General features: G+C 40.3%; 1 protein-coding gene across 1 annotated transcript in view; it reads left to right on the forward strand.

Annotated features, from left to right (window-relative positions):
- Window positions 1-521: 521 nt before the first annotated feature.
- The window catches only part of WNT2B (Wnt family member 2B), a 153135-nt gene continuing 135411 nt past the window's right edge, over window positions 522-18245 (forward strand). Inside the window, exon 1 of the mRNA XM_063955380.1 lies at window positions 522-1466. Coding sequence (XP_063811450.1) covers window positions 1282-1466 — 185 coding nt within the window. The 5' untranslated portion in view covers window positions 522-1281. The remainder of the gene's footprint in view (window positions 1467-18245) is intronic.

Genomic DNA, 18245 nt, shown 5'->3' on the forward strand with positions numbered 1-18245 from the left:
GTTTTTAAAATACAAAGTGTATATATAAACAGAGCAAAATGCTAGAAAATATAATAAGATTACAGAACCTAAGATTTGAATATGATATATTTAATTTGTCGTTAATATTTATTTTATTTTGAAAATAGGTAAATATTTTTATACATGCATTTAAAATAAATAACAGTCAGCAGAGGATTGATTATTGTAAACCGTTTTAGAACAAACCGCATAATCTTTATTCTGTTACAATACACAAAGCTTCCTATGATGACTATGAAATTGTACAGTTGATTAATTAAAAAAAAAAAAGAAACCTTCTCCATGACATAAAAGGAACTCGTACCGTATGTCTTGTACAACTAATGTCTAATGAAGGAGCCAGCCGTTTTTCAAGGAAATAGCATTTGTTGCAGCAATGATCTATATACTGCGAAGCTGAGAGCACTAAGACCATGCAGACAGTGTCAACTTAAACTCAGAGCACTGTCTATAACTCAATGCACGTGTCTTCCTCTTACTATCTGTGTGTCTGTATCACAGCAGCAGGTGGTGGTATACTGCTGCTGCTGCTGCTGCTGCTGCTGCTGCAACCCTCTGCAAAGGTAGCTCAGTCTATCCTCACCCAATGCAGAGACACTTTCACACTAAGGGGGAGTTTCAGCAAACTCTGAGATCTGCTACCTCTCAAGTGAATCCAGGAATTCATCAAACTTCTCCCTGTCCAATGAGACCCAGAGACAGAGGCAAGGAGCAAGTCAGATCATTCCTGCCTGTCCTCTTCATCACAGCCTCCACAGGGAAGATCTCACCAGCAACATCCAGAGCCTCCTCTCCATCTTCAGAGACAACTATAGCAGCCAAGTTTTCTTCTCTGAGAATTTCTGCAGCATCCAAAACTATACGTCTACTCTTCTTTTCCAGCTACTTGTGAACTATCTGTGACATTTTTGCAGCACCAATTCCCAGAGCTACCTTTATTAAATTCATATTGTATTTCCTATCTGCAGAATTGCAATTTTCTATACTAAACCTGGCAAAAGAGGTTTACGGCGACATTATAACAGCATCTGAAAGGACTATTTCATTAATATATATATATATTTTTTAAAGAAAATAATTATTTTAAAATAATGAAGAGGAATAAAGACTTTTTGGGGAATTGAGGGGACATTTCTTCATCTTGTTGCTTTCAGCTTTTCCTATAGGAAATAGTACCCCATGCAGTGAAGCACTTACCTGCGAGATATTCTGGATTTCCAGGTAGTCCTGTCAGCAAAGCACTTTTGGGAGGTAATAACTATGTTGGGTCTATCTCACCCTGGAGAACCCTTAAGAAGTCACCCTAAAATGTCCACGAGTCCAGGATTAAGGCACTGCCAAAGGACGATGGCGTCATCAGACAATGTCCAAACAAACTGTAGGATGTATATTGCGTACCTTTTAATACTTCTTATTCTAACCCCAAGAGTGGACTCTTCCTGGTGGTAAGTGTCCCATCCTTTGCCTCCCAGACACATGAACCTGTCATGTACTTACATGTATTTAAACAGTTAAAGGTATGCAATTCAGTGTTTTCCTGTAGCTGTTATTCCGAATATTTGGAGTGGGTGAGATTTAAAAGATTAAGATTAAAGTCAAGGATTCTTTGCAGTTTTTTGGAGAAAGAATTTGTTTTGGGTTTTTGTTTTACGTGCATTTGTTGTAATTAGTATTAGGCACTATACCTGCAATCCATCTCATAGCCTGCAATCCAGCATACGACAATAAAGGCTTTGAAGTTTCAGAATTGCCCTCATCTTTTTATTATCAAAGGACCCTTACACTTAAGTACAAACCCTGTAGTGTGCTGGACCCTGCTTTCTATCATCCGCTCTAACAGATATCTGTGGACACGGGGATACTTTGTAGTGTGAAGGCTTTGCAAGTATATTTTGGCTGTAACAATTATGTGGCGTAGATATTTGGTAAGGCAGCTGTTTGTTTTAAAGCTGATCTACTGGCATTCTTCAAAACGTGTGACTTGTAATAAGGTATTCAAGACATGTTGTAAAGGAGTTAAACTGATACACTGCAATTTGTATATTGAACCCACTGATCTGCGGGCAAGATAAAAGCTAGACAATAAGATTGACCCTGCAGGGCTTAGCAAATTCCTTAAGTCCAGACATTAAAATATTCATGCTACATTCTGAACATAGCTGATTCCCATGGCCATTGCTAGAAGAGTCACGGTGTATGAAATCAGCTTGTAAATGAACGCTTTTATCAATGTATAAATAATGCATACAGTAATACTTTTATATTATCAGTTTTGTTTCTTTAGGACCTGATTATTGAAATAAAGTAAAGTAATATACAATTATATATAGCTGTGTGTGGATATATGTGTGTGTGTGTGTGTGTGTGTGTGTGTGTGTGTGTGTGTGTGTGTGTGTGTATATATATTTATATAAGTGTGTGTGTGTGTGTGTGTGTGTGTGTGTGTGTGTGTGTGTGTGTGTGTGTGTATAAACCACACATGCACAAAAACATATATATATATATACACATATACATACATACACACACACACACACACACACACACACACACACACACACACACACACACACACATATCTGAAAAAAAATATGTAATATACATTTATACTAACTAAATTGTCCTGGAGGTTAAAGACTGCTGTCCTGTATGTTTAGCACATGACTTATACTGAGGAGGCAGCATAAACAAGTAGTTGACTTAAGCCCTCATTATTTAGACTTACATAGTGTACTAAAGTGCACTTCCTGCTGCATTTGATTTTAAGTTTTTGTTTTTTTTAATCCACTACTTTAGTTTGTGTATTCCCATAACATATTTGGCAAGCAGAGTGATTTTTATTTCTTGCTGAAAATCAGAAAATATACATACTCAGCAGTCACAATGTGAGTAAACATAAACACATCATTTACTGAAACATTTAGTTGACTTGAGTCAGAACTGGTCAGAAGTAGGAAGCCATATGTCAAGACAATGACATGAGAGGAACTGGTTACAGAATACCTGTTACAGTCATAGTGTTATTTGTCAAAGCGTGGAGAGAGATAAAAATGTGAGAGATAAAGTACCAACCAATCAGCTCCTCATTTTTCATACACAGCCTGTTACATGGAAGGTAGAAGATGATTGGCTAGCACTTTATCTCTCACAATTTTTTCTGTCTCTAAGCTTTAATAAAGAAACAAGTAGGAAATTACAAAATATCTCTCTCGATACCTCACTTTTGTCCAAGGTGTCATGTAATATTAATCTGTGCTGTGGAAGTTTCCTTATTATTATAATAGTTCTTTATATCACATGGTTTTCATATGGAGAAAAAAAAAACATTATGATGCACAAGTTACTGTTACATACAGGTCTATTTATTCCCAATTTGTTTAACAAACAGAAAGTTAAGCACACAAAATGGAAAAGATTAATACAAAAATAACATAAAACAATTCTGCTGACAAAACAAGACTAGTTAAGAACTCCGATAAATTCAATAAAATTAAAGCTGACTTGTGTTCAACAATGTAAGTATGATCTTTATGTGACCTGTAATTCCAAATATTGTTATTGTGCCCCATGAGCTACTTAGTCAAGTAGAAAGCAAAAGGTAAAAAAAAAAAAAAAAAAAAAAAAAGTCAAGAGTGTTAAAAAGAAAATCTAGCTGTTACTTGATCCATACAATGGTTACATCATAGGCTTAGGTGATTATGGAAGATGTAGAACTATATGGAAAGATAATCTGTTTAGCATCTCTGTTCTGTGTGCCAGATAACAGCTATTGTCTGCATCAGATTGTTTTCATATTAAATGTATATAAAATAAAATGCTCAAGGCAGTTTTCTCTATATTGTAACATGGGGTATTGTGACGTCTTGGACACTGACAATCAATGCGCAGTTCAGGTGAATGTTTCTTATTTTTATTGGACTATAGATGAATAAATAATACACCTAGTTAATCATAGCACTCATAAAATATAACACCAAAATACAGCTCAAGGCTATCGGCTAAGAGCTTACACAAACCCTAGTCTGCCCTGCGGTATAGTATAAATGTTTTGCTGCAATTGTGTACATGCAGCAATTAATAACATAATATCAATGACCATCAGATAACTTTGCTATGCCCCATAATGTGTACATGCACATAAATATATAATATCTATATGTATGTCTCTATCTACCTATATATAGGTTATGGATGGTGTAATGGTTAGCATTACTGCCTTAAAAGCACTGAGGTCATGGGTTTGATAACCACCATGGCCCTGACTGTGTGGAGTTTGTATATTCTCCCTGTGCCTGCGTCGGTTTCCACCAGGTACTCCAGTTTCCTCCCACAATCCAAAAATATACTGGTAGGTTAATTGGGCCCCAACAAACATTAACCCCAGTGCGTAAGTGTGTGTGTGTGCATGCAATAGGGAATATAGATTGTAAGCTCCACTGGGGCAGGGACTGATGTGAATGGCCAAATATTCTCTGTAAAAGCACTATGGAATATGTGTGCACTATATAAATAACTGGTAATAAATACTATATATATATGTATATATATATATATATATATATATATATATATATACAAACAACAGACGCGGCACTCCTGGTGACTATACCAATTGGTATAGTCACCAGGAGTGCCGCGTCTGTTGTTTGTGTATTTTCTCTATCACGGAGGCACCCGGTGCTGAGTTTGCTACAAGGAGAGCTGAATCACATGTATGCTGTATATATGTGTATATATATATATATATATATATATATATATATATATATATATATAAAATCTATTCTAATCCAAAAGTTAGATACTCATTTTATATTTGCACTGAGTTAACCAGTTGGTTGGCTAGGCATTTGTATCTCATTGATGGTCTGCATGACCTCCTGGGTGCAAAAGATGTCACCAGTCTGTCTTTACGCCAATCTATTATATAGAATATAAATACATTTATTACGTTTTCATCAACTTTTACTTTTTGTTGCTTGTCCAACTTACACTTTTTGAGAAACTCTGGTATTCCTGGTATAAGCATTAAATTCTGCTGCAATTGATAGTAAATACAGTATTTAGAAGAGTGAATTCTACTTTGTGGCCATGTGTTCTATCAGAAATCATTACATTATTCCTGTACAGGACAATGATTGTCTAATGTGACAATTTTACACCTTCAACTGCAAGACATTTCATGCATATGTCACATAAGGTTAGAAAGACATAGGGGGTAATTCCAAGTTGATTTCAGCAGGACATTTTTTAGCAGTTGGGCAAAACCATGTGCACTGCAGGGGAGGCAGATATAACATGTGCAGAGAGAGTTAGATTTGGGTGTGGTGTGTTCAATCTGCAATCTAAATTGCAGTGTAAAAATAAAGCAGCCAGTATTTACCCTGCACAGAAATAAAATAACCCACCCAAATCTAACTCTCTCTGCACATGTTATATCTGCCTCCCCTGCAGTGCACATGGTTTTGCCCAACTGCTAAAAAAAATCCTGCTGCGATCAACTTGGAATTACCCCCATAGTAAGGAAAATGATAGTAGATTTTACTGAGGTGTTTGGGATCTGTGTTTGGAGAAGGTGATATATCTATTTGGATGCATTTCTTCTCTGGTAAGAAAGTGATGTTGGCCAAGTGAACAAGCTGCTTATAATTTATCTCAGATGATTGCCTGACTCTGGACATCTTTTACAGGGACATGTTAACTACTTAAGTCACTATGCTGAATATTTATTGAGGATTTGACTAATACAGTGTACATTTACTTCTTGTAAAGCCAGTTTTCATGATATTGATGAATGATGAAGTTCACTAAAGCCAAATATAAGTATAGTGCATGCACAATGTCATTTATCGTTGGTGATAAAACACCACAAATGTAAAGAAATAATGACTCGCACGTTAGCATTTGTGGATGTGTGCTACAAGCACAAAACAGGTTACTAACATTGCTCAAAGACAGAAATCTGCAGGAACAACATATCAACCAATAAACAATTAGCTTATATCTATCTAGTCTTAGACAACAAAAAGCAAATGTCTGATTACTGTAGTTCTAGTGCAGAGTGCTCCTTTAAGCAATATGCAAATAATATTTATTTTTATTTATTTTTAACAAATGCCATTATGTCAGTAACCTTATCTTCTGAGGGTATCTGTTGACTATATATATATATATATATATATATATATATATATATATACATGTTCCAGTATATATATCTGGAGTGGCTGCAACCACCATCCCAAGATCCCAAGAACAGTAGCTACCACAGAGGTTCCCAATCGCGGTCCTCAAGGCACCCCAATAGTCCAGGTTTTGAGCGTATCCATGCTTAGGCACAGGTGACATAATTAGTTCCTCATGCAGTTTGATTATTCCATCTGTGAACAAACAGATGGAACCTAAAATATGGACTGTTGGGTTGTCTTGATGACTGCATGTGGGAACCACTGATCTAGCAGATACCAAGAAAATAAAAAGAACCAAGTATGCCATATTCCAGAGCATATTTTAATTGTAACAGTGTAGTTTGTAGACTATACTAGGTTATGATTGATATATACCATATTTGTATGTATCTGTATGTTTCATAAATGTCATGTGACATTTGGAAAAAGTAATGGCAGGATTGAAACTCCTGTCCCTTGCACCCTGCTCCTATTCTATGAAGCCTTTTACATTGGAAATTTTCAGTCAGAAATCCTGTCCCAGACTCTAAAGCTATAATTGAAAAACAAATTATACATGTATGGTGCATATGAAGTACGTATTAAAAAGTAATTTTCTATTTATGTTTGAGTGAGATTTGTATCACAATGGTCATATAAGTAATACACTACAGAATGTTGCTTAAGCCTAGATGAATTGAGCCCTCCTATCTAGTGTACTGCTTAGTCTATGCATGGCATAATTCTCTTATTTTTATGTATATGTCCTTGCACTTTCCAGGATATTCTTAATTTCAGCTATTGGAAACCTTTACTTGGAATGCTTATAAAGTTGTATGACTGATTTTGACTTGGCCATTACTCAACATCAGTAATTACCTGTGCTTGGAAGATTTGAATATGGTGTAGAATCTTGATGTGTCCTCAATAAATAGCAATGCCCATGCAGCAGGTGTTCCCATAATCCCTATTGTTGGCATTCTCAACTGCCCAGTTCACTGCTGTGTTTGGCAACCTGGCCACCAAATAAAAGCCTTTCCATCTTCAATAGCATGGCTCCAAATATGTGTCCTGGTTAAAATATTGAAAACACCAAGTTTTACAGTAAATAGATGCTGGGAGTACATCAGTTGATAACAAGATTTATCAGTCTTCAGTACCATCATCAGTGGTATGGAAAATGCTTCATAATAGTGACTGACCATATTGGGGCCTGGGTGGTGATTTATCCTCAACTGTCTGCTTTTCTTTTTTTACTGTTCAAGTATCTTGTTTCTCTCCCATTGGTACACATCACCAATTCACTGGACGGCACAGAAGCAGACAGGTAGGGTGAAAGCTGATTCTGCTGTATCACTCAGAAAGAGTCAATCCATCAGACCCGCTGCATGCAGATACATCTGCTCTGATTTTCTTTCTAGAAAACAACTGCAAGTATATCCCTGCAGCAAGCAGGAATGGATGCAATTATAACATTCTCAGGGCAATGTTAACAGCATTGTAGGCCCTGGATAAAGTATTTCACTGGGTTCCCTACCCACCCATTCACGGGAATAAATACATGTAAAAAATCATAACTTACCCCTCCTGTGGCCCCGTGCCATCTCTCCACATGCTTCCATACAGTGAATGGCTGTCAGCACTCTGATTGGTGGATAGCTCCAGTCATCTTCCAATCGGCATTCTGACAACCATTCAATGTCTGGTTGCAGACTGGGAGGCAAGCAGAGAATGTTGCCTGGTTACTCTGATTGGGTATAATTCACAATCAGAGTGACCTGAGCAGCATTCTCTACCTGCCTCAGAAGAAGCACTGTAAGCACCAGCCCTGGGAGGACAGATGCCCCCTGGCCCGCTCCACCCTTTCTTGAAGGCCCCTAGAATTGTGTGACTGGCAGGGGAGGGGGGGGGGGGTTGGGGGTAAGCTCATCAAAGCCCTTTGCGGGCTCAGTGGCGAGATGCAGTGTGCCAGTTACACGACTACAACACGTTGAGATGGCCCTGCACATTCTTGCATCATTCACTACTGTAAGTACACTTTACCTGTTTGCCTGCATTTGACGCCTACAACTTGGAGCAACGAACCAGCAAGCAGAGTCCAAGCTGCAGGCTTCCTAATCAGCTTCATGATGGAGAATTGTTTCTTTATCTGACTGAGTTGCCTCTTTATGGTTTTTGTATAAGGCACAAGTAGGAAAACACAAGTTGGATTCTGATGGATTAAGCCTAGCTTCATGTCAAAGGGAAATCCCTGTTTTTAGAAGGATTGCAGTTTATTGTTGATGTTGGCTTTGTTATGGTGGCTTGTTAACAAAGTCCTACAGTTTGTTTCTCTGCGCGGACAAAAGGATTTGTCAGATGATTTATAAGTAATGTCTAATGTACTCTGAACATTTTCAGTTGCATGTAAATTACTGCAATATGGTGTTGGCCATATGCTGGTTAAACTGTTACATGTATCCTTCTTTCTCCTAACAGAACTGATGGAACCTTTTACAAGCGCAAAGCATACAGTAATAATGTTTTTCTGAAAACTAATTCCCAATAATTTTTATAATCCAGTCAACAGGACTTTTATCTCATCCCACAGTCAATAATAACATGGTTGGTAATTTATTTTATTATTTATTTTATTTCATAATTTTTCTGCTGCCTTTTGGGGAAAAAGGAATTAATTTATCTTGTAAACTAGAAATTGCAGCTTTAATTAACAATTTAGTTTAAAAAAACACACTGCTATAGCTAAAGGGCGAAGCTACAGTATGTCCTAAGTGTTTATGATGACTTTGGCTAATAAACATATTGGTGTTTTTCGAGTGCCATGCATCTTTATAACAAATAGTGTATATATATATATATATAGAGAGAGAGAGAGAGAGAGAGAGAGAGAGAGAGAGAAAGAGAGAGAGAGAGAAAGAGAGAGAGACACACAGGGGTGGCACTCAAGACGACTGAAATAGAGACTCTAGAGTTTTTAATTCAGTCGTCTTAAGTGTCACCCCTGTGGCTCTATATGTTGGCCATACTCATGCTAGGGTTCGGTAATTGGGATTGCATCATTGCACACTGCATACAAGGCAGCTTGGAGTGTCGGCTCACTGCATTATCTATCTATCTATCTATCTATCTATCTATCTATCTATCTATCTATCTATCTATCTATCTATCCATCTATCCTCAATGGATAGATAGATAGATAGATAGATAGATAGATAGATAGATAGATAGATAGATAGATATACTCAACATATTAAAATATATATATTTTCAAACTTTACACATGAAAACAATGCTTTATTCAAAGAATTATATATTTGTAAATTGCTTTCATATTATCATCTTGAGATGATATCAGAACATGTATTACTTCCATACATTAAACAAAACTTCCCATGCAAAAAAATGAGGAAGCCGTCGACGGCTAAAGGTACTTACTGTTGACAAAGGTTATCGCAAATGATAACACTGTTATAGACCATGATATCCCTTTATTGTACAGGGCAAAATAAATATCTATCTATCACGGTTTCACACCTCGTGTTTTATCTGGGCAAATAAACACCCTTGAATATGATTAAGTTACTGCAATGTTCTAAACATTATTATTATTATTATTATTATTATTATTATTATTATGTTGTTTTATTTATAGGGCACCACAAGTGTTTTGCAGTGCCGTAAATATGGCAGACATTAGAACAATACAGGGTACAAAGAATTAACATAAGAGTAACAGAAAAACTAGAACAGAGCACAGGTAACAATAAGCACCACAGTTTTCAGTACACACTACAGCTGAGATGAAAAGAAGCAAAGGAGTAGTCAGCACACTACTAGGGGCAGGCAGCCACTGGAAGAGATAAACAGTAAAAAGTGAGAGGAGATGCAGGTACAGACATTCACTACGCAGGAGAGAGCTGTAATTGAAGTGTGAGAGAAGAGAGTTGTGAGAACAGGAGGGAAGAGGGCCCTGTTCCAAGGAGCTCACAATCTAGGGGGTGGGGACAGACAGACAGGTGACATGAGGTGCGAGCAAGCGAATGGCGGCCTGATGGTAGGACGTAAGTGAGGCATAGATGGCCAAGGCATGAAGTAGTGGGTTGGGAGAGTGGCCTCGAAACTAGATTGTGCAGAAGGGTACGCAATGATGAACAGGTGGGTTTTCAGTGCCTGTTTGAAGCTTTGCAAACATAGTGGAGGGTTGGGTATTAGCTGCACACAGTGGCGTAACTACTGCCCCCGCAGCCCTCGCGGTGGCTTGGAGGCGCATGGCTGCGGGGGGCGCCGCCACTGATTTAGAGCAGATTGACATGCGGACGAGCCGTCCGCATGTCAATCTGCTGTCTCCCTCCTTCCCTAGCTGCTGCTGTGAAGGAGGCACACGGAGGGCATAGCGCGCGCCTCTCCTGTGTCCCTCCTGCGTCTCCGGCGTGTCTATTGAATGAAGTGCCCGTTCGTGAGCACTGATTGGCTCACGAACCGGCACATCATTTAACAGACATGCCGGAGACGCAGGAGGGACACAGGAGAGGCGCGCGCTGTGCCCTCCATGTACTTCCTTCACAAAACAGCGGGGGAGCGGGGGGGAGCTGTACCTGGCACTGGGGGAGGGGAAGCATATTTGACATTTGGGGGGGCATATGTGGCACTGAGGGGGCATATGTGACACTGGGGGGTATATGTGTACCTGGCAATTGGGGGGGGGGCATATATGGCATTGGGGGCATGTGTGCAAATAATGTAAGGGGCATGAATCAGGATTATTTTTCTTTCCTGTGGTGGCCAACGTCTGGGCGTGCAGGTTGCAAAACTGGGGTATTAGGTAGTCTTTTCCTGCAATGCCACACCCCTTTGTGTGAAGCCACACCCATTTCAACAAAACCACGCCCCTTTTACGGTTCATCCCTTTACTAGTGCCAATTATGGGGGATGGGGGGGGGGGGGGGGGGGGCGGCGCCGGAGAATTTTTTGGCTTGGGGGAGAAAAATTTCTAGTTGTGCCACTGGCTGCACAACTTGTTTATTGTATACCATGGTGGACCACTGGTGTTGGAAAGGTCTGACGAATTTGGTCTATCCATAGTTTCCACCCTCCTCTGGATCCCGAGGTCATGTCATCCAGGGAACGTTGCTTCTCACCCGATAGTCTCAAACTCATTGTCTATCTGGGATTACACTAACAGGTTATTTAATTGGGGTTCACTACGATATGCCGGCGGTCGGGCTCCCGGCGACCAGCATACCGGCGCCAGGAGCCTGACCGCCGGCTTACCGACAGTGTGGCGAGCGCAAATGAGCCACGCTATTTTATTCTCCCTCCAGGGGGGTCATGGACCCCCACGAGGGAGAATAAGTGTCGGTATGCTGGCTGTCAGGCTCCCGGCGCCGGTATGCTGGTCGCCGGGAGCCCGACCGCCGGCATACTGAAGACCACCCATTTAATTGTCCCCTAGTCCTTATCCCTTTACCCCTATTTTTCGCAACCCTGGCTTACCTCCAGGTAAGAGGAAGATCTAATTTTCTTCGTGGAAAGAGGGAGGCTTGCTTTACTTAAATGATATTAGAAAGAATGCAATTTTTCCTTAAATCTCCCAGTATCAGGAAGGTACAGCTCTACCTTCTAGGATTTTTTCCAATTTCTATGAATCAGACACTTTCATTCTAAAGTGAAACACCTCCTCTCTAATAGACCCCTTTCCAGTTTTGAGTCTTTATGTATGAGACATGCTCGACCAAAGTTGTAATCTCCCTCTTGTATACTTTGCTTATTGAGGAGTCTTGTTCTTTGTACAATCTTTTTGAAGTGGCCTGGGAGGTGGATCTGAGTACCACTTTAGATGACGAGGAGTGGATCGATAACCTGGAATACTGCTGTCTCTAGTTCCATGTGTCAGAATCAAGAATACTTACAGTGTAAGTTATTATATATATGGTACTACATGCCCTCTCACTTGAACAGACTGTATCCTGGCTCACCGGATAGATTCTGGAGAGGATGTGCCATGGAGGGCACCTTTCTCCATATATGGTGGTCCTGTCCTAAGATAGTACCTCTGTGGAAGGTAGTTATCGGTCTCATAACATGCTTACTAAATATTTATATTCCATACGATCCTATGTATGTTCTCCTGCCGATAGGCCTCCCTACATTGACTAGGCACCAAAATAAATGAATGCGCCATGTAGTCACTGCAATGATTTCCCAGCTAGTGGAGAATTGGAAACAACCCGCTTCCCCATCTATGCAGTCTATTTTCTCCCTTTACAGCACAAAATACAAAATAAGCTTAGCAGTAGATATTAGTGAATTGCTTCAGTCAATAGGGAAGTCTTGAAGAATTCTAGAATGGAGGCCTCTTGAACTGTGCGGGAAAGTAAGTACCATAGAGTCGGAGCCACAAAGCTGAACGCTCAACCCCCCAGATTAATTTAGGGAGATTCTATGTACTGTTAATATTTCTTCATCTACAGATTGCAGTAATCGAGTGGGACAGTAAGGAATCAGAATCAGCTGCAAGTACCTTGGGCCCTGGTCATGTAGGGCTTTGAAAGTTAGTAAGCCAATCTTGAAAACAATTCGCCATCTTACAGGTAGCCAGTGAAGGGAGTAGAGAATGGGTGTTATTTTACTGGAATGGGGCAGGTTGGTTAATAGCCTGGCAGCTGCATTTACTACCATCTGCAAGCGGTGCAATTCTTTTGCTTGGAGACCAAAGGTAGAGGGCATTGCAGTAGTCTATGTGGAGGATACAAATCCATGTATGACTTTAGGCAGATCTTCTTAGGGAATTAAGTGCTTGATTCTGCCTATGTTCCTCAAAACCAAGATTCCACACATGTTCAATGTTTTGTAGTTTTAATCCCCTAAGTGTAAGTCCTGTTGGTTGGCTATGCTGCAGAAATGTCCTGTGACCTATCATAAGAACCTCTGTTTTATAAGGGTTCAGTAGCAGCAAACTATCACTCATCACTCCTGGAGTCCAGCTAGACAGCCATTTAGAGCGAAGGACAGATACAGTTGTGTATCATCTGCATACAGTGGTAGACCAGGCCATGATGTCTGATTATTCCACCCAATGGTACATAGCATATATTATGCAAAAAGCATGGGAGATAGTTTAGAACCCTGTGAAATACCACTTGGCAGTGACACTGGTGATGATAAGTATACTCCAGATGAAACTCTTTGTGAACTGCCAATGGGAAATTATGTGAACCAGCTAAAGACTATTCCATCCAGTCCACACAATTCTTCAGGCGCTCAATTAGAATCCTCATGGTCCATGGTGTCAAATGCCGCAGAAAGCTCTGTCTCTGTCCATTAGAAGATCATTAAGCGCACGTACCAGGGTTTTTTTGTTGCTATGTCTTCTCCTGATTACTGACTGGAATGGATCATAAATATCATGTGTTGACAGGTGGATTTGTAGTTGAGTTGCAACCACTTTCACAATAACTTTTCCTAGAAAAGTCAGGTTTGATACTGGTCTGTAGTTGGTCATGCCATCAAAGTCTGAATTAGATTTTTTTTAAAAGTGGTCTGACAATTGCCTCCTTTAGTGGTTCAGAAAAAAATGCCTGTCTGCAATGAGCACTAAACTATTTTTGCAAATACATGGCTGATTATTTCCTTGCACCCTAGTAGAAGCTTGTGTGAGACAGGGTCCACATCACAGGTGGTGGGACACAACATTTGGGTAATTTCAGCAATGTCTTTAACGTCTATTGGGTCAAAGCTGTTCCATGAAGACAGGTGGCTTACATTGGCAGGCTTGGTAGATTGGTACTCCTTTCGTGGCACTGTGGGGTTTCCAGCTCTGGTGGTGGATATTCTGCAAAGAATTTTACTAATTCACATCTTGACTGGGAGAGGGTTTCATCAAACTGCAGATATGCTGGTTTGCAAAGCCTTTCCACTGTATGGAAAAGTTGAGCTGGCCTATTGTATACTGCCATGATCTCATTTGAAAGGAACTGTGTTTTCCTGTGGGTAATTGTTTATTATTTTCCATTATGTTTGATTAGTTTCAACTTATCCTCTACCAGGTTCATCTTACTCCATAGTTTTTCAAGTCTCTGACTCCTTTCACTAATACTGTTGTCAAACCAAGGGGCTTGACAGTGTGGTATGCGGGGTCATATCCGCACAGGGGCGATAATATCCATTGCAGCTGTCACATCCCTGTTATAGTAACGAACTAGGGAACAATACTAACAATAATATATAATAATGTGTTAGCTGCATATAGTAATCTCAACATTTCAGGGAGATTGTGAAAGTAACAGCTATCAGCGTGGACATGTTCTGCTACATCTGAGAGGCGTGTCTTGAAAAATGACTAACTGTACCTCGAAACGTAAATGAGCCCTAAAGTTAGTATACACATATACTGTAAGTAACCATCAGAAACCTTATTTAAAATGCATGTAGCCATATGGATCATTGTGCCTTATAACTAATGCAGGGAAATGGTACTGATGATCCCATTTGAATGTACAGTATATAGTTCTGATTTATCCCCCACCCCCCAGGAATGTAACAGCTATATAATGGGGGTAAGGTATCAGGGAGATTGCTACTATTTCAGGGAGTCTCCTGCAGAATGAGAATGAGGGAGGGTAGGAAACTATGAGTAATCTATGTTAATGTAAAGCATACTTACCTACATTTCTTTTCTCCTCTCCGGGAAATACTCAGAGAGGAGAAGCAGGTGGGCGGCAACGTCATTAGGCCCCGCCCACTACAAGCAAGCAAATACCGCGATTGGATGGTATTTGCATATGAGTGGAGCTTCGATGACGCGAGTAGCATATAATTGTGTCATTAAGCCCCGTCCCCTCCGCCGGGTCCGCGATTTGGCACTATTTAGCTCCCCATTCTGCCCACTTACCTAGAAAATGGGCAGAATGCGGGAGGGGTGCCCACTCTTCCGGGGCTGCGGGGGACTACTCGAGAAACCGTGTGTCTCCCGCAGAATCTGGGAGAGTAGGCAAGTATGATGTAAAGTAGCCCCAGGGTTGGCAGCTCCCTTTCTTATTACAAGCTCCAAGTGCTGTTATGTCCCCTGTTTCTTACCTTGCGTGGCTGCAGGGTGCAGTACTGGGCTGTGTCATAATATCCCAGCGCTGCAGTCCCAGCTCATAGCCAACATAGAGGAGCACAGCACTGTGCAGAGGCTGGAAGGGCCGCATAGATGTCATTTACTGCGCCACACACCCCACATCTCCAGACTGCAGCTGCTCTAGCAGAGGTATTACTAAGAAGTCAGCAAGTATAGCTAACATCTGCATTTTATCTAGTTAGAGGACTCCAATATACTGTAAATTGGTGATTAAAATAAAGTTTACTGTACAGTTTACAAGATTAATATTTACCGTTTTCTACATGGCAATGACAGTGGACCAGTTGTGTCTTTTGTATGTGATCCACAACTTCCATGAACATCTCTAAAGACTGTGGTTTTGGACCATGAACAAGTGTTTATTATGTAAACTGGGCCCTTCCATGAACAATTGAAGCTTGTTATAATAATTTGACACTTGATTTACATACAGTAGATCTATCTGTATATATTCTAGGCAGGTGGCCTCAGCATGCTAGGACTGACATTCACATCAGTTAATAACATTTTAAATAAAGTTTTCTTTCTCCTCCAGTGTCCTTTTAAAGTCAAAACAGACAATTTAGTAACTTGAAAACCCTTTTTCAGTGACTCAATACTGAATGATATGTAGAAAATTCTGTTTTGGAATTCAAATGGGGAAACTATCATTAGATAATGAGTCACTGGGAGGAATTCATCAGGCAAACAAGGCTTCCAGTTCGTGTATACATCCTCATTTTTCATATACTTCAGTTTCCTTTTTCACTGTACCATACGTCAACTTCTGATTCTGTCTTAAAATTTCTCCTCCCACGCTCTGCTCCAGTATGTCTCCTTCACACTACTTTATGTCTTATGGTGTCTCCTGCCTAAATCTTCTCTTGCACATGAAACAGTTTAAAATGTCAACTCCTTTTAGGACTAAAAGTATAATAATGATGTTGAGAATGACATGTTTAAGGGTTCAACTCCTTCAGAATGGACAAATAAAGATACAGTACATGTTTTATGACTCTATCTTCAAACATAAGTTTGCTTATTTGTTCATTCTCTTTATTGTTTATTATTATGAACAGTCCTTTACAGCACATGCATATTCCGCAGCGCTCTACAAACAATACTTTCACATCAGTCCCTGCGCAGTGGAACTCACACATCTACTAGAGTTTTTTTGTTTGTTTTTTCCCAGAATTCAATGATCTTAACCAGAGCATCCAGAGGAAACCCACGCAACAGACGGAAAATGTACAAACTCCACACAGATATGACCTTGGCAAAAATCACTCCCAAGTACTATGGGCCCAATTTATAATTGTACACACGTTTTTGAATGTGCGATTTTCCCAGAACACAACTACTGATATTAGCAAGTGAAGCTGCTGCCCAGAAGTGAAAAGAGACACCCAACAGAGCTATCGCAAACTAATTTGCAATTTGGCACACATTTGCAGCCTAAATGCAAAAAACGAGGAACATCTGGTCTAATGGTTGCCCTATGGCTATGCAGAGTGTACTCAGCAGTAGTGACGCAGACGCCAGTTTTTCTACGTACAAGCCCGCAGCTGATGGCAGATACAAACTCAAAAAATGGATTTGACACACCTGCGTTTTTTGCAACCACACCTCGTTAACATCTCCAAACGGTCACTTCCTGTCAATCACTTTCCCATGAAATCCTCATTGCGAGCAGGATCACAGCGGCCCCTGGATGCATGCGCAGTGCAATCGCAGCCAATGTGCAGTCTGCTGATAATTGCTCACTTGTATGAACACCGGCCTTAGTGTGCAAACATGAGTTTGTGTAAGTCCGTAGCAGTTACACCATTTGTTTTAGTCTATATGTATTTCTAAATCTAATTTCATTTTTTAAGAAATACTTTAAAATATAAAGAAATAATGAATATTTATGACGTCTCTCCCATAGCAGCACCGCACAGACACTAGAAGTCAGTTATGACCTCTAGCGTCTGACAGTGGCACCGGCTGCAGCGGAGGCCCACAAAGCCCACAGCGCCTGCTGCGGCCGTGCCCACAGGCCGCAGCACCCCCGGCGCCCGCCCTGCTTGCCTGTGTGTAGAGACGCTCCTGGTGACCATACTGTAGGTGGATCATTGCTGGTCTGTTCTCTAGGGAATTTAAAGTAGCCATATTACTAGACCAGTGATTCGAAATGTCTGTCAGGACACGTTTGTGTGTCACAACACTAGGCTGCATTTGTCAGAAGATTTAGTTGTTACATGTGGAAAAACCTAAAATAATAATAGAAATATATTATATATAAATGCAAATCCCTATCTTTCATAACCCTAACCCTTCTTACAAGTAGCCTGAAGCTAACCCTCCCCAGGGGTGCCTAACCCTGACCCCCCCTTCCCTCAGTCTGAACCTAACCTTCCCCCCTCCCCTGCAGCCTAACCGTAATACTCCCCGGAGGTACCTAACCCCAACCCCCCCAGCCCCCTTCCCTCAGCATTACCCTAGCCTTCTTGAAATTTACAGCTGTCGAAATGACAGCTTGAACTTTACCAGTTGAAATGATCAGACTCATGTAAGTCTTTTCTGTACAAAGTAACATGATATTTAGGGGGATTATTCATTATTTAGCCATGATTAGCCCTCGAGAGTCACCGTGAGTTGGATACTTTCACTTTTCAGAGTTTGTTGAATACAGAGAGGCCACATCGGGCCAGTAATGATGAATGGTCTGTTTCCACCCATTCACCTTAATGATCAAGCGCTAGGCCACACAAGAGAACCTGTCAAAGTGTTATTATTTTATAATGAGGATGTTGACTACCATGGAGATGCTGATTACCATTTCATGTAGGTAGGCATCAGCTCAACTGACAAAACTTGGTGTTATTGCATAAATCAGACACTCTCAATATAAAAACCATGTACTATGTCATAAGTCACACCTAGACTATACAATTGACCAGTAAACACAATTTCTA

Source organism: Pseudophryne corroboree, chromosome 2, assembly GCF_028390025.1.
Source record: "Pseudophryne corroboree isolate aPseCor3 chromosome 2, aPseCor3.hap2, whole genome shotgun sequence".
NCBI classification, from domain to species: domain Eukaryota; kingdom Metazoa; phylum Chordata; class Amphibia; order Anura; family Myobatrachidae; genus Pseudophryne; species Pseudophryne corroboree.